This window comes from Apiospora marii, assembly GCF_038362585.1.
Source record: "Apiospora marii strain CBS 49790 chromosome Unknown utg000004l_segment0_segment0, whole genome shotgun sequence".
NCBI lineage: Eukaryota > Fungi > Ascomycota > Sordariomycetes > Amphisphaeriales > Apiosporaceae > Apiospora > Apiospora marii.
The window spans coordinates 452,916-474,815 of NW_027117375.1; the positions used below are offsets into that span (position 1 = coordinate 452,916).

A 21,900-nucleotide genomic window follows, 5' to 3' on the forward strand; every position below is an offset into this window, starting at 1 on the left:
TTGCTTTAGACTTAATAGCATAGTGTACATGTAAATATTGGGTAGAAACTTGTTTCAAACATTCGGTATAGTATCACCGACCTGTAATGCCGACACCGCCAACGGCTTCTCTCGCCAGAGCCAAACAGTGGACTAGGTGCTCATACAGGTTACAACCACCATGCTCGAAGCTAAGCGCTGAGCTTGAGGGCGGGATGCCTCCGAAGCTGCCGCCCTCGTCAGTCGCGGACATGCGCCGCGGCCCACTCAACTCTTCACGCTACCCCAGAGTCCTAGGCATCTTGCCGACCATGCACCAACCCCACAAACCAAGGACGGGGCTAAGACGAAGTACCCAGATCGACCAGAGTCTCGGTACCAGCTTCACCTGAGCAAGAAAAGCATGGTAGCTCTGGGCACTATATGAAGCCTCTGGGCGCCTCCAAGAGCCCCCAACAGAGACCTGATATCTCTATAAGCTTGTGCAGTCAGTCAAGCTGCCAAGGTATACCAAGACTGACAAGCTTTTGGTCTTTTGAACTCATTGTCAACATGGGCAACACCAACGTGATCAAAGCCACCAAGGCTGCGATCAAGGACTGTCCTCGTGAGATATTCAACTTTTATCTGATAGCATGTGTTTGCATCTGGAGTTTCTCGGGTGTAGCCAAGGGCTTTGATGAAGGTATGTCCTGGATTCTTTACCACTCACTGACTTATTTCTTTCTTCTCTACCTCAACTAGACCCAAGATGCCTTGCTAACCATCTGCACGAATGAAAAGGCAACATCGCTTCCATTGTTGTGATGCCGTCATTCAAGAAGAGGTTCGGCCTGGACCACCTGAGCGAAAAGGAATATGCCAACACCAAGGGTTGGATCGTCGCGATTGCTACCGCTGGCGCCGTTTTTGGCTGTCTCGCCTGCATATATATGACTCAACGCCTGGGACGGAAATTCACCTTTCAAATCCTCACAATGTTCTACATTGCTGGTGTTCTTGGCCAGACTTTCTCAGGTGGCAACCTCGCGGCGCTATATGCCTCTCGAGTGATTACGGGCATGGGCATTGGTGCGACGACTGTAATTCCTTCAGTCTACATTGCCGAGGTACGTCAAGCTCAGACAGACTTGGTTTCAGAGCTACTCCTCGTCCTCGGATGCCTTTGGCTTTGGCTTTGCCTTTGCTAATACACTCTTTGCATGCATAGATTGCCCCTCAGTCCATCAGGGGCCTCTTGACTGTTCAATATGCCTGCTGTCAACAACTAGGGGTCGTCTTCGGCTTCTTCATCAACTACGGGGTGACAAAGAGCTTTGCCGGTACGCAGAAGCAGTGGATGCTACCCACCGCCCTGCAGCTCGTCCCTGCAGTGATCTGGCTCGTCGGATGCACCTTGACGCCTGAGACCCCACGATTCCTTCTGGCCCAGAACAAGCGCACGGAAGCGCTCTCGACTCTGGTCAAGTTCCGACGGCTTCCAGCGGACCATCCGTACGTGAAGACCGAGTTCGGCAACATGGAACACCAGTTGAACCTGGAGCTTGAAGTCAAGTCTGGCAGCAGTTTCTTCGACCTGGTCAAGGAGACCTTTGGCAATGTCGAGAACCGCCGCCGCTTCTTCCTCATGTTCTTCTGCCACATCTTCGGTCAGTGGTCGGGGGCGAACGGCATCACGCAATACAGTCCCACGATCCTGGGCTATCTCGGCATCTCCAACACGGAGACGAGCTTCCTGGCGACTGGCATCTACGCCATTGTCAAATTCGTCTCGGTGCTGCTCTTCTCGCTGTTCATGATCGACTTCATCGGCCGCCGGCGCTCGCTCATGACGGGCATTTCGCTGCAGATCCTCACGCTCGCCTACATCGGCGCCTACCTGGGCGCCACCAACGGGTGGAGCGCGGAGCGGATCGAGAGCACCCCCTCGGCGCTGGCGGCCAGCCGGATGGCCATCGTGGCCATCTACTTCCACGCCATCGCCTGGAGCATCGGGTGGTTCTCGATCCCGTACCTGGTGTCGGCGGAGATCTTTCCGCTGCGGATCCGGTCGCTCAACGTGGCCGTCGGCATGGCGGTCCACTGGGCCAACTACTTTGGCTGCTCGCGGGCCATGCCCTCGCTGCTCGTGGGCACGAACCGCTACGGCGCCTTCGTCTTCTTCTGCAGCGTCTGCGTCGTCTCGCTGGGCTACGTCTTCTTCGCCATGCCCGAGACGGCCGGCCGCTCGCTCGAGAGCATGGACAAGCTGTTCGAGCAGCCGTGGTACAAGGTCCACAAGATTGCGTACCCCAAGGTGGAAGACCTGAAGCAGGACCTCCGCACGCAGAAGGAGATCGAGCTGGACGAGGAGAAGGCGGACGAGCCTGGCGCAGGGCGTGCCAAACACGTAGAATAAGTCACCTGTACCGGCATGGGGCAATGTTAAGTAAGATGCCGCGATCAAGATGACGGCTTTTGCGCCATAATACAATTCTATGACATTGCCCAACTCATATCATGGAAACGATATAGTCCCCATAGTCACGTCTTCGGATTGAATCTATTGGGCAGTTTGCTTGACGAATCCTAGTTGCGATGTTGCTAAAATTGATGTACGTAGTATGCTAAGTACGAGTTTACATACATCATGATCCACCCTGACTCTCTCACAAAAGACGGCCAGACGGCGTTACTGTCCAAGTGGATCGGTTTAAAAACAACGGGCAATGTCCGATGTGGGGAGTCCAGGGGTACTGGGTACTACACAATATATGTATAGAGGCCCCGCTTCCCCGCGAGAGCCGTCTCTAGAAACGACCCACCTTACTGCTAAGGAACCGCGATCGACCATGACCCAATCAGCAACACTTTCCATCATTCAAAGATGTGTGCTGGATTAAGGATGAGCATGTTGTTCCACTCTTCTTCGGAAAGCCGCGACTTCAGCGCCCGCAACTCCCCCGCCGTGTCAACCGGCAATGGAGGCGACGGCGTCTCGCCTGCCTGACTGCTATCGACATGGGGCCAGTCACTACCCCAAACTATGCCAGCAGGGGCGCTCGCCGCCAACTGTTGTACCACCGTCTGCATGCGGCGGATGTCGTCCGGGGCCCGACGGTGCAGGGCGCCGATCTTGACGCTGACTCTGCCCGCGGCTAAGAGGCCCAGAAAGGTCTCAAACTCGGGCGACGACACGTCTTCGGGGGTCGCGCTGCCGTTGTGGTCCGCGATGATGCGCACGCCGCGCAGCTGCTCGTCGTGCAGCAGGAACTCGGCCGCCGCCGCCCACATGCGCAGCGAGAGCTGAGCCGAGAGGCTCCAGCCGTACCGCGCGACGCCCTCGAGCCGCGCCGCCCGCCGGAACTGCTCCTGCACCCACGTCGCGTTCTCGCCCTGGCCGCCGTAGGAGCCGTGGATGCGGATCGACCGGACGCCCGCCGCGTGGAAACGGGCGAAGTCGCCCGGCCCCAGCAGATTCTCCAGCGCCCGGCCGGGCTCCGGGTCGGCGAAGATGGTGCCCCGGAAGAGCTTCTCGGGGTACTGGGCGCGGCCCTCGTTGAGGTTGTCGAGGAGGTTCTCGGGGCCGTCTTCGATGCTGGCTTGGACCATCATGATCCGGTCCGCGTAGGTGTCCTCGACTAGCGCGCTCAGCGGTGCGGCTTCGGGCGTGTAGGGACGGCTTGGTTTGAACGGGTGCTTGGCCGGGTTGAAGCAGTGGACGTGGGAGTCCCACGAGTGTAATGGGGTGATCCTCTCGGCCATTCTTGCGGTAAAGGTCAAGGCTTCTGTAGGCTCTTCTGAGATAGTTGCGGCAGCCCCTGAAATGTGCGATACCATGGATAACGCAAAGGCGCAGGCATAGCGGAACACGACTGGCGAGGAATGCATCACGTTTCCTTCTTAGAGCCGCGAAGGTCCGAGAATGATCGGTAATATCCCTGGGAAAGCATAAGCGGCGATGGCCCATGATTTCTTTCCAGTCACGAAGTCCCATCCCTGTACAATGCCAAGATCAATACGCGCGAGGTTGGCATCCCCCCGCACTCCTGAAGCACCCCGTGGGCTGTGGGGTAGGTGGGGATGAATAAGTATGTGGACGGAGGATGTCCGATATGCCTCCAACCTGAACGTGTTCCCCGCCGCAACGAGGGACCTGCTGCAGGCTACCTCGATGATCTTCGATTCTGGGGTCACCTCCAACGCCGGCGTATCGGACGGTGACGGCATTCGTCATCCGTCAACAGGCATTGATTGACCGGAAGCTATCCGAGGCTGGTCCCCGAGTAGTCCGAGGAAGAGAACTTTGGTGTCTACATTTAACTCGGGCATTCTCGTGATGGAACCTGCTAACTAACAAATGCACCTGGACAATCAAACAGTTTATCCCCTATCTAGACCTCCTGCTGTTCAAGCGACGGCTGCTTTGCACATTTCACCCTTCTGAAATTTTTCATGATGGCACCCATGATGAATGATCATGAGGTAGGGGCGGCTGCCGGTAAAGACAAGCCGACAATATACGTCATCGACTCCTTCCACCCCAAAGCTATCGAGCATGCGAGGACATTATTCAATGTGGTTCTGAACACAGATAAGGAGTTCACCGGCTGGCAACAAAAGGCCAAAGCCATTTTAATACGGAGTTCTTACATGAGAGCCGATGACATCGCAAAATGCCCGAACCTGATAGCAATTGGCAAGCACGGCGTCGGCATTGACAAGATCGACAAGGAGGCCTGCGATGCCCGCGGCATCAGGATCCTCAACACCCCTGGCGCCAACGCCCAAGCCGTAGCCGAGATAGTCGTCGCCCTCGCCATGGCGGTAGCGCGCAACATCCCGTCCATCTACGCGCGGCAGCTGACCCAGCCGGTGCCCAAGGAGACGTGCACGGGGCAGACGCTGTTCGGCAAGACCATCGGCATCATCGGCATGGGCAACATCGGGCGCAAGGTGGCGCAGATGCTGCAGGGCGGTTTCGCGGCCAACATCGTCGCCTACGACCCCTACCTGCCGGCCGGCGCCTGGCCCGACATTCCGCACCGCCGCGTGCCGGCGTACCGAGACCTGCTGGCCGACGCCGACGTCCTGACGCTGCACGTGCCCCTGACGGACGAGACGCGCGGCATGATTTCGTACGCCGAGTTGAGTGTCATGAAGCGCACCGCCATCGTCGTCAACGCGGCGCGCGGCGGCATCGTGGACGAGGCCGACCTGCGCCGCGCGCTCGAGGAGGGGCTCATCTGGGGCGCCGGACTCGACGCCCACGAGCAGGAGCCGCCGACGGCCGAGCGCTACGGGGCGCTCTGGCGGCTGCCCAATGTCGTCAGCACGCCGCATATTGGCGCGGCGACCGACGATGCGCAGCTCATGTCGGCATTGGGGGCGGTCGATAACACGTATGAGTACCTGAAGAGTCTGGAGACGTAGATTTTGATTTACATTTTATTTTATACAGTATTTGATACTACAATGTGTACGTACAAAGTAATCAACAGTATTCATCAGCCAACACACAACATGCACTCGGCATAAGGTCGGCATCTTGTAATACTCTAATAATGCTGCTTGGACTTCAGGTGCCTTCGTAAAACACGTGCCCTGGGTGGTATTGCACGACGTAGTCATTTCAAGTCCTACCCATGGGATGCTGGGCTGTTGCTCGGACCGTGTCGATTTGGAAGGGCAATGATTCATAGACAAAATACTTATCCTTACCTATCGAGCAAAAGCTGTCTTCCACATGATTTCCCCGCAAACGGGCGACATGCGGCATGACAGGGAAGAGCTTCGGGCATTGTCCGATTCTCACCCCCCTGACGGCACTAGGGAGTGCTCATGAGCTCGTCGCCGCACCATCACTGCTTCATGCGGAGAAACGGCTCGATGCCGTACTACCAGGATACCGTTACATGCGGGGAATTGTCATGGGTCTGGTGCTTGTTTGTCTGGATCAATATATCAAGAGGTCTTGGCCCCCGGAGCCAAGAGGTGCTTAAATATTGCTTGGTAGTAGATCCATTCTCGTGGCACCCGTAACTTCATATCTCACGACCAGCAGAGGTTCATTGTTCAACAAGCAGACGTTGGTTTGCTGTCTTGCCTATCATGTCGACGCAAAATCACGACCTGTCTAATGACCTAGATTTCAAGATCGATGCCAGCCATGTCGAGACCGAGGTTGGCCTGGCCGGCACCGCCGCGCCCTTGAGGAGCGCTGATCCCAGAAACTTCATGGAAACTTACCGATCCTATGCTCCCGAGTTCGCCAGGGATACGGAGAGGAGATTGGTCCGCAAGATCGACTCCCGTCTGATGCCCTTCGTTGTCATCATCTATCTGTTTAACTACCTCGACCGGAACTCCATTACCCAGGCTCGATTATACGGGCTGCAGGAGGACACACATGTCCAAGGCGCCATGTACCAGACGGCTATCAGCATCTTCTCCGCCGGGTACATCTTCATGCAGCTGCCCAGTACGCTCATGATGAGCAAGTTCCAGCCTCATCTATTCTTGGTGGGTCGTAGCAATTCGGAACGAAGGAAATGCCATACTCTTGCTAACGAGCTGCTTCTAGCCTGGAGTCATCGTGATATGGGCAATTGTGAGTGGCTGCACCGCGGCCACGTCTAGCGCTGCCGGGCTCCTCACTGTTCGTTTCTTTCTTGGGTTGGTCGAAGCCCCCTTCTTCCCTGGCGCCATCTACTACCTCAGCTGTTGGTACACCAAGAAGGAGCTGGGCGTGCGCATGGCCCTGCTCGTCTGTGGCCTGCTGCTGTCCAACTCCTTTGCAGGGCTTATCTCTGCTGGCATCCTCTCCGGGATGGCCGGCGTGGGCAATCTCGCCGCATGGAGGTGGCTGTTCATCCTGGAGGGGTTAGCCACGGTAGTTGTCGGGGTCACTGGATACTTCGTCATCCCGGACTACCCGGGTACCACAAAGTGGCTCACCGAGGAAGAGAAAGTCGTGGCTCAGGGTCGTCTAGCTGCAGATGCCGGCAACGAAGACGGCACGGGCGAGGACGAGGTTACCATCTGGCAGGGTATCGCGTGGGCTCTCAAGGACTGTCGGGTTTGGCTCTTTGCGTGCCTCCAGATGGCCACGACGGCGTCCATCTCCTACTCCCACTTCTTCCCGACCCTGATCCAGCAGATCGGTTTCAAGAACAGCACCACGGTCCTCCTGCTGACCGCGCCTCCCTACCTGTTTTCGTTCTTCTGGGCCATAGGGTTCGCATTCGATGCGGACAGGCGGCAAAAGCGATCGCCGCACGCCATCATCTCCGGCGCCGTGGCCATGGCGGCGACGGTGTGCCTTATCGCGCTGGGTGAGCAGAGGTGGGCGCGGTATGCGCTCACATTCTTCGTCTGCGCCGGTACGTTCGGCATCTACTCGACGACCTACACGTGGCTGTCCTCAACCATCGTCCAGCCGCGGGTCAAGCGCGCCGCGGCCATCGGCATCGCCAACACGTGCGCCAACGTCGCCTCGCTCTTCGCCAACTACTTCTGGCTGGACAAGTACGAGCCCTACTTCCGCGAGTCGTGGGCTTGTCTCCTGGCCTTCCAGGCCTTGGGCATGGCATGCATCCTGACGCTGCGGTACATGATGAAGCGGCGGAATGTACACTTTGAAAGGCTGGCTGCTCAAATCAGCCCGAGCGATGCGGCAGCTATGGGTCGCATCACGGAGGAGGAGCAGAGGGCTGTTGCGAACGGGTACCGTTATATCATATAGCTTAGCTTTAGTCAGCAGCTCGAGTTTGGAAGCTCACTGGAAAGCCCAAACTTTAGTTTTCTGTTGCAAGCAACGTTGAATCTGCTCAAGCTGGTGATACTGGCTCAGCCGTGCATCTTGGAATTACATCGAGACGCCCACCTGCTTCATGAGCCAATAAGCGCCGCCCGTTGCATAGACGATGCTCTTATTGTAGGATGACGTTGACATGGCATGGCACGGCACGGCGTGGCCGCGAACTCTTAGTTGCTTCTGCTCGTGGCCTGGCACCTGGGTTGAGACAAGACCTCGAAATGTCTCATTGCTATCCACACTTTCCCCAGATTTCGAACTCAATTCGCTGGCAGCTCGGATGTGATGCCTGCGGCTGAGACCATCTGATGCATACGGCTCATTCTTCTCACGTAGGGCCGAAGATGCTGCGAGGCACTATGCATGAAGGTGTCATGTTTCTCACAATGCCATAGTATTTTTGCAGCTCATCATCAACGCACCCGAGAGGTATGCAAATAAAGCAAGAGGTACTCGCTCCATCGATAGAATCATTGATGGATCCGCTGGCTGACCTCCACAGCGCTGGAAAAACGCGACTGACACCTGAACTGTCAGCGGACGCTTGGCCATTAGCGCTACTTGACTCAACTAAACAAATAACCTTGTCAGGCCTACCTTGAACCGAAGGTGGATCTCACCCCAGAATGCGAAGGCCCTCGACATCATCTACCTACCTGATGTGGTTGTGTATCATTGATTGGGATTGCAGACGATACATACCGCTCATTGCCTGGTATAAATTACTCGCCTGATCCTTTCGCTCCTGATGTGGCCTGCCCCATTTGTTTCCTGGTTATCAGAATGTGCCCATAAGAATGTTGAGTGGGACTGTCACTGCCAGAACAACAGATACCCAGGTCAGCATCTGTGATCGGCTTGTGACTTATGCAGCTGTGGTGCTGGCAGCGCGTCTGTCTGGTAGGTACTTGTCCTACCCATGCAATGAAGCCAATTGCTCAGGAGGATATAATATGTATCTTGAAACCACGTACATGCAACCAGATAACCGTCAGAAATGACTTCGAAGATCGAGAATGGTGATGAGAGTGATAATAATTGTTCAAGTTGTTGGGTGCGGGGCAAACAATCCATTTGAAGCCTGAGTTGCAGCATAAGCTGCTTAAAGTTAATTGAGCATCCATCGGCCATCAATTGACATGCTCTTCGCACGGCCCTCGCCAGCAGAGCTGCCTGGCTCGGTCCAACCGCGCCTAAGGAAAGAGTGACGGGTATGTCAGCGGCCCGCCTTGCAGAGCGAAAGAGAGAGAAAGAGTAATAGAGCCCAGCGCCTACTTGCTACTCAATACATATCAGCAACCGCCAACTGATTATCTCTATCTGGCACCAGCAGAATCGCCTTTTCGAGGGACTTCTCTAAAGCATCGCCGATGCTGTGCCATGTGCATCGATATTCATCATTGCAGTAATATGCATTATGTCTGCCGTCGCACATAATGGGAGGGGATTAGACCACCATCAGCTTCAGCTCCATCACCAACCTCCAGCGACATCCGCCAATCCTCAATCCTCTTCTTCACACCAAAGCCGACGCGTTTCCAGCTCGGGCGCTTCTGCTTCTAGAGTCGCACGCTTTGGGCCTACTCCAGTGGCATACCGGGCAAACCAGAGCACCTCTGCCGCCATGCCATCGCATCCGGGGTCGAGCAGCAGCGCATTTGCGCAATACCACCAACAGCCGCCGCCGTCGCGGGGCTCCGATATAGTGAACGGGCAGACCAATGGCGCCTATGACGACGACACAGACCAGGATGGCGACCGCCGACCTTCCAGCGCCCCGGGAAACAAGCCCCGAGTCTCAATCGCTACATCGTTCGATGATTCCGACCGCGAGACGCCGAGACGCCGGCCGAAGCCTCCCCTGCTGCGCTCCAAAAGTGAGCACTTTCCTCGGCATGAAGAGGCGGATCTGTCGGACGACGAGGTGTACGAATGGAGCGCGCGCCATGGTTTCGAAGACCATTATCAGTCGGAAGATATTATCTCCCAGCTAGCAAATGTAAGTTGTTGCTCGCGTCTACGCATGAATCCATGAGCAATGGTGGTGTCCGAGGGCGGCATCCGTGTCGAAGGAAAAGATAGGTGCTTTGTGTGATTGTGACGTTCTGTCCAGGATACACCATCTCGTGGGAGCCTGGACTTGGGTCTCCGCCCGAGCTGAGCTGTCTTGGGCTTTGTCAATGCAGCAGCAGTCCAGCACCAGTCACATCCTACCTACCCAAGAGCACTTGCTGCAAGAACCGACATTGGATATACTGACATGTTCTGGACAGAACTGGTACATGTACTACACCGACAAACGCCACGAAACCACTGGTCACCCAAAATCACCGGACTACACCATTGAAGACTGGCGCATGCGGGATCGCCTCAAGACTGTGTCCGCTGCCCTTGCAGTCTGTCTGAACATAGGAGTCGAGCCACCAGACCAGCTAAGGACCAATCCTGGTGCGAAACTAGAAGCATGGACGGATCCTTACGGCCAGAAGGCGCTCGAGAACATCGGCAAGGCCCTGCAAAATCAGTACGAGAACATATCGGTGCGCACGAGATACAAGCAATACCTGGATCCTTCGGTGGAAGAAACAAAGAAGTTCTGCATATCCTTAAGGAGGAACGCCAAGGATGAGCGTGTCCTCCTGCACTACAACGGACATGGCGTGCCCAAACCTACCAGCTCTGGAGAGATCTGGGTGTTCAACAAGAACTATACTCAGTACATCCCGGTGTCTCTCTACGACCTACAGCACTGGCTCCAGGCCCCAACCATCTTTGTATGGGATTGCTCCGAGGCTGGCAACATATTAACTAATTATCATCGTTTCGTCGAGAAACACGAGGAAGAGGGAGGAGACGGCGGCCGCGGCAGATCCAAGCTACGAGAAGGTCAAGTTCCGCTCGTACCTGCATCTGGCCGCTTGCGCCGCCAAAGAGAACCTGCCGACTAATCCTAAACTGCCTGCCGATCTGTTCACTGCCTGCTTGACTACCCCCATAGAAATGGCACTGTGGTATTTTGTTCTACAAAACCCATTGAAGACGCACCTCACTCCAGAACGAGCCAAGAAGTTGCCTGGCCGCCTTCAAGAGAGGCGGACACCGCTTGGCGAGCTCAACTGGATCTTCACTGCCATTACCGATACGATAGCATGGACTTCTTTGCCCCGGCACTTATTCCGCAAGTTCTTCAGACAAGATCTAATGGTGGCAGCATTATTTCGCAATTTCATTCTGGCCCAGCGTATTATGATGGTATACGGGTGCCATCCACAGTCATATCCTGAACTGCCTGATACACACCAGCACCCTCTCTGGGAGAGCTGGGATCTCGCCGTCGATCTCGCACTGGCTCAGCTGCCGATGCTGGAACGAAAAGAACATGAAGGAATCGAGTTTGAATATCAGAGCTCGACCTTCTTCACCGAACAACTCACGGCCTTTGAAGTATATATTGCCAGGGGTAATGCAAACGCACAGAACCCGCCGGAGCAACTGCCGGTGGTGCTTCAAGTCCTTCTAAGTCAACAGCATCGGGTACGGGCTCTTATCCTCTTAAGCAGATTCTTGGACCTGGGCCCTTGGGCTGTCCAGCTTGCACTTAGCATCGGTATCTTCCCGTATGTGCTCAAACTGCTTCAGTCAGCCGCGAATGAGTTGAAGCCTGTCATGGTCTACATTTGGACCAGAATACTGGCTGTGGACATCTCGTGTCAGCCCGACCTCATCAAAGATAGTGGCTACGGCTACTTCTCGGCGATCATGAGACCGTCGGAAGGCCTTGTCGTTGCCAACGACGAACACAAGGCGATGTGCGCTTTCATCTTGGCGATGCTTTGCAAAGGATACAGGCCTGGGCAAGTGGTTTGCAATCAGAGCAATAACTCCGAAAAGCCTGAAATCATGTCCTCGTGTTTGGCGCACCTTGGAAACGAGGAGAATCCACTTCTGAGGCAATGGGCTTGCCTTTGCGTCAGTCAATTATGGCAAGACTTCCCGGAGGCGAAATGGAGAGGCATAAGAGAAAATGCGCCCCTGAAATTGTCAACCTTGACCAAGGACCCTTGCTGTGAGGTCCGAGCCTCAGTCGTTCACGCCTTGACAACCTTTTTGGGCATTCCAGACTTGACCGACGAGGTTGCTCGCATTGAGGAGTCCATTGCCTGGACCCTGCTGGATATGGCGAATGATGGAAGTCCTCTCGTCCGCAAAGAGTTGGTGGTGTTCCTCTCTCACTTTGTACCTCGGTATGACAGCAAGTTCATTGTTGCTGCCTACGAGCAACTGATGGAGGAGAAAGAATATCTCGTCCATCCACCTCAGAACGAGGGTATGGATTACAAGCTAGGACTTCACTATGCAAGACAGGAGAACCGCAATGCCGACGGCAGTATCAAGCCGGCAGTCCAGGGATTCTCTCACAACACGGTTTTCGCAGCTTGCTGGAAGCACGTCCTGATACTTGCCGTGGACCCTCACCCAGAGGTTCAAAGAGATGCCACTATCATCGTGGATTACGTCCACCAGGCCTTACTCGACTCTCCTGTCAGTGTTCATGCCAAGAACCTCATGGACGACATCCAAAGGCGAGTGCGGGGTCCAAGAGGCCAAGGTCACAAAAAGCAGGCATCCAGTTCAAGAAATAGCATGATGCACACAAACCCTTCGGATATATCAGCCCCCGAGCCTTCGCCTGGTCTCTTGAAGCGTACGGCCAGTCTCCTGTTCTCGGGCATTTGGGGCGGGGAAGATAGGCCCTACCCGTCCGCGCCCTTGCAGTCTCCTGGTTTGGTCCGCAGTGGCTCCCAGAAGTTCCGTAGTGCTGCCGAGTGGATAGCACCCCAAGAGCAGAATGACCCTTCAACGATAGCGAGCCACTACCATGTGACGGACGAGCCTGTTTCCGGTGGGTTTGAAGAGCGCAGCGTGAAAGAGCTGCCGACTCTGCCATTGAAGAGTACGCTCCTGGACTGGTCTATTGAATATTTCCGCGAGCCGCAGATGAAACCAACTGAGGCAGAAGAACCCGGAAGTACCGAATACAACGAGCGCCTTTGGAGGAGATCTCGGAACGAGAACATCCTCCGAGAAACTCAGCCGCAGAAACACTATGCTGGCACTCACAAGTGGAACAACCAGCTCGCCATTATGAACAATGGCGCTCAGCCAGCAAAGATGACCTTCCATCAATTCGAAGATCACCTCGCCGTCGCCGATGATGGTAATACCGTCAACATCTGGGACTGGAAGAAACAGCACCGAATTGGCCGCTTTTCCAATGGAAACCCGGAAGGCTCCAAGATCAGCGATATGAAGTTCATCAATGAGGACGATACGGCCTTCTTGATGACCGGTTCCTCGGACGGTGTTATTCGTATTTACCGTCACTACGACTCGGAGAAGACCGAGCTTGCAGCCTCCTGGAGAGCCCTCACACACATGGTCCCCAGCAACGTCAACTCGGGCATGGTGTTCGACTGGCAACAGGTTACCGGTAAGGTGCTCGTGGCTGGCGATGTCCGTGTCATCCGGGTATGGGCAGCGGCATATGAAACATGCATTGCGGACATCCCGGCACGATCGGGCTCGTGTGTCACGTCCATCACTTCCGACCAAATGACTGGCAACGTGTTCGTCGCTGGTTTTGGCGACGGTGCCGTACGCGTCTTCGACACAAGACTGAAGTCGCAGGAGTCAATGGTCAAGAAGTGGAAAGACGATTCAGACAGGCAGTGGATCAAGAGTGTGCACATGCAGCGCGGTGGCCAGCGTGAGCTGCTCACAGCCAGTCGCAATGGCAAAGTCAAGCTTTGGGACATTCGGATGGACGCACCTCTCAAGGTTGTGCAGACGACAAGAGATACCCTTCGCACAGCAAGCACCCACGAGCACCTGCCTGTGTTCTCTGTGTAAGTAGACGATGCCCCCCTGCCCGTGACTCATACTGGTACTAACCATTCTTCAGCGGTACTTCTGCCCATTGCGTCAAGGTTTTCAACTTCGACGGAAACGAGCTGTCTCGCATGGAGCCCTACTCGAGCTTCTTGCAACAGAGCCGAGGCGCGCCGATCTCCACGACCGCATTCCATCCCCATCGCATGATCCTGGGTTGTGCCGCACGGGGCGACCACCACATCAATCTGTTCACGTGCGCCCAAGAGACACCTCAGGCGTATCTCAACTCCCTCTAGGATCACCTATGATCCTCCACCCGGATACGAATTAAGAGATATAATCAATACTTGCTGCCGACGCAGTCGCATTGTTGGGCAAGAGCAGAACTTCCAGGGCCCTCTCACTGCTGGCGTTTGAGCATTTTCCCGGGTAGTTTATTGACGTCATGAGGGGCTTATTGAAACGTGTATATTGAACCGTTCGGAGTTCAGGATTGTCTTTGTTCGTGTATTTGGTTGATTAGTAGACCACGGCGGTCTGATGGCCCAAAGGATTGGGTCAATCGTGTTTTTGGTGTTCTTCCGGGGGGGCTATGGTTTTGCATCCCGAGAATAACCGAGATTTCTAGAGCTGAAGACAAGAACTCCTATACCAGCGTAATATTTTATAATGAGAAACCATAATAAGCGCGCATTACGAAGCTTTGGCTATGTATCTTTGGTGCCAAGTATTAGTCCAAGGGCCAAAATAATGCTCTCCTGCGTGTCTACCCTTTTCTTTCCATCATAGGCAAGAGAAGGCCAGGATGGTTTGGCGGGCCATCTGCTGCACCCCTTGAAGCTCTTCCTGTAGTCACCGGAAGTATACGCCAAATTCGCTTCTATCATTTTCTACAAGCGAGGAACCGGTCACCACTACCATTGCTAACTATTTGCTTTGCTTTCTGGTATTCTCTTCAATACCTGGGGGTGTGGGTTGGGGCAAGTCGCACTCAAAGTTATATTAGCATGCAGGCCCAAATAGGGGGTCCGTACATGCCCCTGGAGATAGCACGGTTGGACCTGAAGATCCGCCACGTAACTCATTCTGCGGATGGCATCCTTCTTTCGAGTGTAGTGTATTGACTCGAGCATGGTATCTAGGTACGCTGGAACTACAGTCGCCTAGGCGATTCTCGCTTATTTGCAAGCGTACGCGGCTCTGGACGGTTGTAGACAGAAATACCAAAGAAAAGTCGTTAGCTCGTTGAGGCAGATGGAATGAGGTAATCAGGGCACATGGCATTATAAAGTCAAATGTGGAATGGCCATAGCCATTTCAGAAGGGCACGACAAGGGGAGAGAGGCAAACATGACTTCAAGCCAAGGCGAAGCTGGAGCAGCGTCTGTACCTGGGCTACACTATAGTAAGCACTATATATAGATCGAAGTCAAATTAAGCTTGCACACAAGGTTGAGACTAGGAAGATGAGGCTTGATGCAGATCGGCGTGAGGATACATAATTAAACGAACTTTAAAATTTATTCGGGCTATACTAATAACCGTAATAGTCTGACTATAGCAAGTCCGAATATTGGGAGCATTGGAAGTGGAATAAGGCATGTAAGATACGTAGAGATAATCATAATAGTTTAAACACCTACGAGAATAAATACAGGTAGGTATTCTTATTAAACTATAGGGACGCATTTGCATATAATTTAGTGGCTCCTAACTTTACATAATAAAAGTATGGAGATGGCCTTAAGTATGGTTGAAGAGAATAAAGCATCGACTGCTCTTTCCCGGAGTAACAAGGGGGGAGAAACTTGATACAACCAAAATTACACTCGCTCCTCGCCTTCAACATGCATTATGCGTCTGCGAGTCGCCATGTAAGTCGAGTATGGTCATTGGTGCCGCCCTTGGCAGTTTAGGTATCCACCTCCCCAGGTGTCCGATACTAAGTTACACATGCATCGGGCTTGCCTGCAATGCCAAAAGTTAGAAAGCTACTTACAGGCCAGCCATTGGCCGAACTGTACTCATTCAAAGTAGTAGTCCCATGGAGGACTTCGTATCTGGCCATGTCACCAGCAGACCCGGTTTGGTTCTTGATCATCTGGGCAATCGTCTCCCCAATCTCGCGGCCCTCAAACCAGGCACCTGTCGATCATGGACGTCAGTTTTGTTTCTCCGGAAAACCATATACGTGCCTCAAGGGTAACGAGTATTAAGACTGCAGACTGCAGCATTTAAACTTCGAATAACCCAAACAAGTTGACGGAAAGGGGAAGGAGGGATGGGCTTCTCAGATCGCGTACCCTGTAAGAAGCCATAATATTGCGCCGACATGGCCTCGCCAGCAAAATACAATCTGCCGATATTGGCACGGAGGTTCTGATGCTTTTCCAGTGTCATGCCTACCGGCCAGTTGGAATAGGAGCCAAAGGCCATTCTTGGCGGTATAAAGTTAGTGCTGTGGTCATACGACTTTGAAAAGGCAAGGGGTCAACCAACTCTTCAGTACTCCACCGTGGGTAGTAAAACGCCACTGGTTCCGGGACTTGTTTGTCTGGGAACATCGACCGCAACACCGCGAGACCCTCATCTTTTGTCGTTTCGTCTGGCTGCTGCTCCACCCTGTAGGCTTCATTTTCGACCACCGTGACGAAAATGATGTTAGAGCCCTCCAAGAATCCCGGGCCGGTAAGCGACTGCCATGCGGGATAGTAACCGCGGACTTTTGGATCTGCATACAGGAAATATTGCGTGTTCGGGTCCCAGAAGGTCTCGTTGAACTGGTAGAAAATCTTGGTATAGGTACCCATCTGGAACTGATCGATGGCCTCGCGCTTCCAACGCGGCAATGGAGGATCGAAAGTGACCGCATCGTTCTGTAGCACCCCGACAGAGAAAGTCGAAATGGCGTAATCTGCCTGTATGCAACCGTCGTGTGTCTTGACCATGACTCCCTGGTCTGAATAAGTCAAGGACTCGACGGTGGTGTTGAGCATAAGGCGCGTATCGTTTGCCCCCAGGAACGTCTGGCTCTCGCCAATGATGAATGCATTGTATCCTCTCTGATCCCAGACATAGTTGTTATCTTCAGAGAATTGGTAGAACGTCAGGTTGTATCCTGTGATTCTGGAAGTTTTACGTTAGCTGGGACTTAGCCAGACCATGGACGAGACAATAGCCGACCCGTAGAGAAACCCGCTGTCCTCGGGGGTCTGCGCGGTTTCCAAATCCCATGCCCACCACTCTGCTGCCTGCATTCGCATGTCTTTCTTCGGTTTCCAACCCGCCGTGCTCAAGCCAGCTCGGAAACTGGTATCCTGGAGGTTATCGGTGAGGATATATCCGGCGTCCTGCTCCGCGACGCCGTACACCTTCTCGTAGGCGGCAAGTACCCCAGTGTAGTCATTGTAGCCTTTCTCGTCGTAGGTGAGAATCGAGCTTTCATTGGAATACGTATTGTTGAGTCCGTATCTCTTAGCCAAAGTCCAGATGGGGTTCTCGGGTCCTCCTTCGGATACCAGACCCTGGACCCAGTTGGCACCGAGTTCCACTGTGTATGGCGCCTTGGTCTCGGGATTGACGCCGAACTGCGTGTGGCGGACACGGCCTCCGATGTAATCATTTCTCTCGACAATAAGGAAGTCGCCCATGGAGGCATTGGACAGCGCCTGTGCTGCTGTAATGCCAGCGACTCCGGCACCCAGGATGGCCACTTTGGTCTTCCGACATTCGCCATCACGGGGAATAGCAGCACACCCTGCAGGCTGGAAGAGCTGGGCCAGAGAGGAAAGAAGTGTGGCATGGAGGGCCCAATGCATATTGGCCAGGCTTCAGAACTGTGGTGTAAAGTATGGTGGCAATGCGACAGCGAATGAAATGGCGATTGTCTCAGACAACAACAGCAGACGCAAGCAGCAGCCACGAAGTGCCGCAGTCTTTCATCTACTTGTAACCAGACCTCTTGAGCGCACTACATTATGTGAGGGGGGTTGATGGCCACAATCTGGTTTATCTATCCCCGTCTTCACTCTCCTCGAGTCGACGAATCGATCTTTCCCAGTGCCAAGGTCACATTGCGTCGTAGCTTCCGTCTGTGGGAGGGTATTGGGCACTTCCTGACTTGTTGGGGAAGCTGCAGCTGCAGCTCATTACCTACTTGGGTTTGAGGAGATGGGACGGTGACTGGAGGTTGCACCGGCTGAGATAAAGATTGTGACGACCAATCACTTGGACTCGGGTTACAGCCCATCCATGGAAATAGCAGCGCGGTTTTAAGCACGCGACATCGAGGAGCCGAGTCGGCCGACAATGCAGTATTGCCAATTTTAGATGCTTTGTCCTCCAACGTGCATGATTTCCGCACGAACATCCATTCAAGTCCGGGCACACAAAGCCAAAAGATTCATTGCCTCAGAAGATCGCAACGGTATTCCGAGATCGCTCCAATCCGTCGAGTAAGTAGATACTACGTAGCATTTGTACGTCTGGTCGCAGTGCCTAACATGGAGATCGATAAGAAGGTGTAGATAGGTATGTAGCGTTGCAGGTGGAGAATAGTTCGATTAGCAAGGATGCGATAAGACCGTTATGCAGGGACCCGTGAGATCAGGTATCCAATCGATAAGCACTTTCAGGGACCATGTGCAGCCCGCATACTCGCTAAGACGGTAGCGATACCGAGGTATGCATATAAGCAGACTCGTAAGCCGCAGACCGACCCCGTACACGTCATAGTCTGGGTCAGGCGCGCCCCGTTCTTAGAGTTGCCTTAGCCCGGAGCTTGTGACACTCTTGCGCCTGGGCGTCTCGCGCCCATGACTTCCTCGGCAAAGCTGCACTGTTGACAGTGTGGTGAGGAAGAACATAGTTTCATCACAAAATGGTAAGCCTTTTTGAGTTTTCGGTCGGGAAGCAGGCTTCCAACGCACTATACTATCCCCTTTTTCTGTTTCATCCATGCTTAGGGCTGTAAACGATGGCCAACGACAGGCCGGCGATACGCGAGCAGAGAGTTGCTAACCCCTTGTGCCCCAGGCTTCAGCGACGACTCCTCTTCTGGCGGACGACCGCCGTGACTCGGCTGCCGACTCTGAAGACAATGCGCTACGAGATAGAGCTTCATCGAACCGAACAGGCCCAGCATGGGTTCCCCGACTCCGCGAGGTCCTGCTCTTCGCATGGGCCCTCCTGGCTACAGCTGGCGTGCTCATCATGGCAGTTTGGATGTCCCATAAGTCGCAGACTGGCCACTCAAAGCCAAGCGGCAAGCGCAACTTGATCTTCATGGTTTCCGATGGTATGGGACCTGCATCTTTGTCTATGACAAGATCATTCCGCCAATACACTGAAGGGTTGGAACACGGCGACACCTTAACCCTGGACAAGCACTTCTGGGGAAGCAGCCGAACGCGGAGCGCAAGCTCCTTCATCACAGACAGCGCCGCTGGGGCTACAGCCTTCAGCTGTGCGCAGAAGAGCTACAACGGGGCCATCTCCATGTTGCCCGACCACACTCCATGCGGCACTGTCCTGGAAGCTGCCAAGAGGGCTGGTTACATGACCGGTCTCGTTGTCACTACTGATATCACGGATGCTACTCCTGCATGTTTCAGCAGCCATGTTGATATGCGCACGCAAAATGACGAGATCGCTTTGCAGCAGATCGGAGACGGGGCGCTCGAGAGAGTCGTGGATCTTATGTTTGGTGGCGGAAGGTGCCATTTCTTACCCAACACGACCCATGGCAGCTGCAGAGCCGATGACGTTGACGTGGTCAACATGGCGAAAGAGAAGTACGGCTGGACCTACACTGACAATCGCGCTGGCTTTGATGAGCTGTGGGAGGGGCGTCTCGAAGTCCCTCTGCCCATGTTGGGACTGTTCGCTTCTACCGATGTTCCGTTTGAGCTTGACCGCCGCAACATGAACGATGTCTATCCCAGCCTGAGCGAGATGGCCACGACCGCTTTGAGGGCACTCGAAAAGGCCACTCAAGACAGCGACCAGGGCTTCTTCCTCATGATCGAGGGGAGCAGAATCGACCACGCTGGCCATTACAACGACCCAGCAGCCCAGGTACACGAAGTCCTCGAGTACGACAAGACTTTTCAGGCTGTTTTGGACTTCATAGACAAGTCCAAGACGGAGAGCGTACTGGTCGCGACGAGTGACCACGAGACTGGTGGTTTGTCTGTTGCCAAGCGTACGTCTACCGGCTCTTTTTGTTCCCCTGCGTAACCCAATGACGACTGACAATTTATTAGAACTCCGATCTGAATACCCCGAATACCTATGGTATCCCGGTGTCCTTGCCAACGCCTCATCATCTACCGAGTATCTTGCCTCCAAGCTCTACAAACACATTGCATCCACTGCCAAGAATGGGACTTCGAAGAAGGAACTCAAGGCCTACATCAACGATGAGCTTGTGAAGGCGGGCTTGGGTGTCCATGACGCAACTGATGCGGAATTGGCGGAGATTGTCAGCACCCCGGCGAAAGCTCAAGACCTGTTCGCAAAGATCATCAGTCAACGTGCTGAGATCGGCTGGAGTTCCCATGGCCACTCTGCTGTCGACGTCAACATCTACAGCTCAGGTGGTTCCGGAACAGACGCCATTCGTGGCAATGTTGAGAATACCGAGGTAGGCGATTTTCTTCGTGACTATATCGGTGTTGATGTGGAGGCTGTCACAAAGGAACTCCGAAAGAAATATCAGAGAAGGTCAAAGAAATCGGCATTGAAACTAGATGCTACTGTTGATTCAAGCAGCAGCGAGGATCATTGGGCTGCTCACGAGGACTTGATAATGCGGCAAGTAGATGGCACTTACTGAGTCATAACCCGGAGTCATTATTTCGGATGTTTGGCAGGCAGTATCATGATGGGACATTTACAATTGCATTGACTCTCATACAGTCACTGGGTGGTTTGGGCTTTCACCGAAGCAACAAATAACTATACCCCTTTTCATAGGTCCATCCAAGCGAAACAGGAGCACATGTTTTAGAAGGGCAAGCAGATTGTACATTGCCAGGTTTTTTGCCCAAATTTTGAACAGTCCGATAGCAAACATTGACCAATCTAACTGTTTGACGGATTTATGTGATGGCACTTGGCGTCTGATACACAGTTGTGCCACTCCGGGTTAGATCTGAGATCGCGCAGCTCCGATTTGATTGCTGGTCCCCTTTCCGACCCCGGCTCCGGATGGCTGGCAGACTGTTTTAATCCCAGACATTGGATGGTATGTTGGTAGAATCATCAAATGTATACAAACCCCCTGTAGACAAAAGAAGGCCTAGAGCCATCAAATTGGAATATCAATACGCAACAACATTTGGTATCGAAGAGCAGGTGCATCCTCAACTTTGCAAGCAGATGGAAAACCCAATACGTGCCTGGGGCCTCTCGGCTATATGCTGTACTTTCTTTCTGGTTTATTTGAGTTTCCGAGTCTGCAAACATGACATTGACGAGAAGGGTGAGTTATCCAGGAGACAACAAGTTTGCTGTGTCCAAGTGGGCTTCCCTTTGCATTTGGTCGTAAGTTGCTTGGGTTCTGGGCAAGCTACATGCCATACTGCATTTACCAACTGCAAAGAAACTTGCAGACTCAATTCATTGTTGTCTTCAAGGAGTGTTTCTCGATGGGTTACGGCCTCTATATTACCCGATGCTGTCATCGTGGCTACAGTACTTTGTCCTGCCACCCTCATCGAGCATCTTGTCTTGTGTGGACGAATACCCCCTCGTTTCTGGGCTTCACAACCCCTTCACCATTACGATTAAACCAGGCACATCCTGTTCCTACGACCTGCAGGATCGTCAGGTTGCTGGTTCCCTTCTTCACGTAATACGCGGGCTTACCAAGGGATATACCAATCGCCTCTCCGAGTTCTCAAGCCGAAGCATCTAATTTGATATTGGAACGGCCTAAAGAGGTGTTTAGGTGACAGTACTGCCTGAGCTTGTCCAAGATAAACCGAACCAGCTTTACCCCCGAGAGCTAGCTGCGCAGGGGATCTTACGGGGCCTAATGTCACGAAAATCTGTCTGTTTACCATCGTGACCTAAGCTTCGGCCTACAAACGCTGCGCCCTTTTCACTTCTGGTTTTCCCCAACACGCAGCCTTCACGACCGCACCATTTTATTCCCATCGTTACCACATGACCTGTCGTGGTGCGAGGAACACAAACAAGATTCACTTGGAGATTCCTTCGCCTCTCACCGG

General features: G+C 53.7%; 7 protein-coding genes across 7 annotated transcripts; 5 read left to right on the forward strand and 2 right to left on the reverse strand.

The window, feature by feature from the left end:
- Positions 1-531: 531 nt before the first annotated feature.
- Positions 532-2,377, forward strand: PG985_006079 (quinate permease; the record flags this gene model as incomplete). The annotated part of the gene is made up of 3 exons (XM_066825848.1): positions 532-664; positions 763-1,088; positions 1,190-2,377. The coding sequence occupies 3 exons, from the start codon at positions 532-534 to the stop codon at positions 2,375-2,377; spliced, it is 1,647 nt and encodes a 548-aa protein (XP_066685455.1).
- Positions 2,378-2,835: 458 nt separating this feature from the next.
- PG985_006080 (uncharacterized protein) lies at positions 2,836-3,849 on the reverse strand (the record flags this gene model as incomplete). The annotated part of the gene is made up of 1 exon (XM_066825849.1): positions 2,836-3,849. The coding sequence occupies one exon, from the start codon at positions 3,847-3,849 to the stop codon at positions 2,836-2,838; it is 1,014 nt and encodes a 337-aa protein (XP_066685456.1).
- Positions 3,850-4,416: 567 nt separating this feature from the next.
- PG985_006081 (uncharacterized protein) lies at positions 4,417-5,391 on the forward strand (the record flags this gene model as incomplete). The annotated part of the gene is made up of 1 exon (XM_066825850.1): positions 4,417-5,391. One exon carries the CDS (start codon positions 4,417-4,419, stop codon positions 5,389-5,391), a length of 975 nt encoding a protein of 324 aa, XP_066685457.1.
- Positions 5,392-6,069: 678 nt separating this feature from the next.
- Positions 6,070-7,702, forward strand: PG985_006082 (transporter; the record flags this gene model as incomplete). Its single annotated transcript, XM_066825851.1, has 2 exons — positions 6,070-6,480; positions 6,542-7,702. The coding sequence occupies 2 exons, from the start codon at positions 6,070-6,072 to the stop codon at positions 7,700-7,702; spliced, it is 1,572 nt and encodes a 523-aa protein (XP_066685458.1).
- Positions 7,703-9,191: 1,489 nt separating this feature from the next.
- PG985_006083 (WD repeat domain-containing protein mip1) lies at positions 9,192-13,962 on the forward strand (the record flags this gene model as incomplete). Its single annotated transcript, XM_066825852.1, has 4 exons — positions 9,192-9,773; positions 10,048-10,548; positions 10,619-13,680; positions 13,737-13,962. The coding sequence occupies 4 exons, from the start codon at positions 9,192-9,194 to the stop codon at positions 13,960-13,962; spliced, it is 4,371 nt and encodes a 1,456-aa protein (XP_066685459.1).
- Positions 13,963-15,608: 1,646 nt separating this feature from the next.
- Positions 15,609-17,484, reverse strand: PG985_006084 (uncharacterized protein; the record flags this gene model as incomplete). Its single annotated transcript, XM_066825853.1, has 4 exons — positions 15,609-15,811; positions 15,970-16,103; positions 16,166-16,792; positions 16,850-17,484. 4 exons carry the CDS (start codon positions 17,482-17,484, stop codon positions 15,609-15,611), a joined length of 1,599 nt encoding a protein of 532 aa, XP_066685460.1.
- Positions 17,485-18,545: 1,061 nt separating this feature from the next.
- Positions 18,546-20,501, forward strand: PG985_006085 (alkaline phosphatase; the record flags this gene model as incomplete). The annotated part of the gene is made up of 3 exons (XM_066825854.1): positions 18,546-18,548; positions 18,701-19,868; positions 19,930-20,501. 3 exons carry the CDS (start codon positions 18,546-18,548, stop codon positions 20,499-20,501), a joined length of 1,743 nt encoding a protein of 580 aa, XP_066685461.1.
- Positions 20,502-21,900: the final 1,399 nt, after the last annotated feature.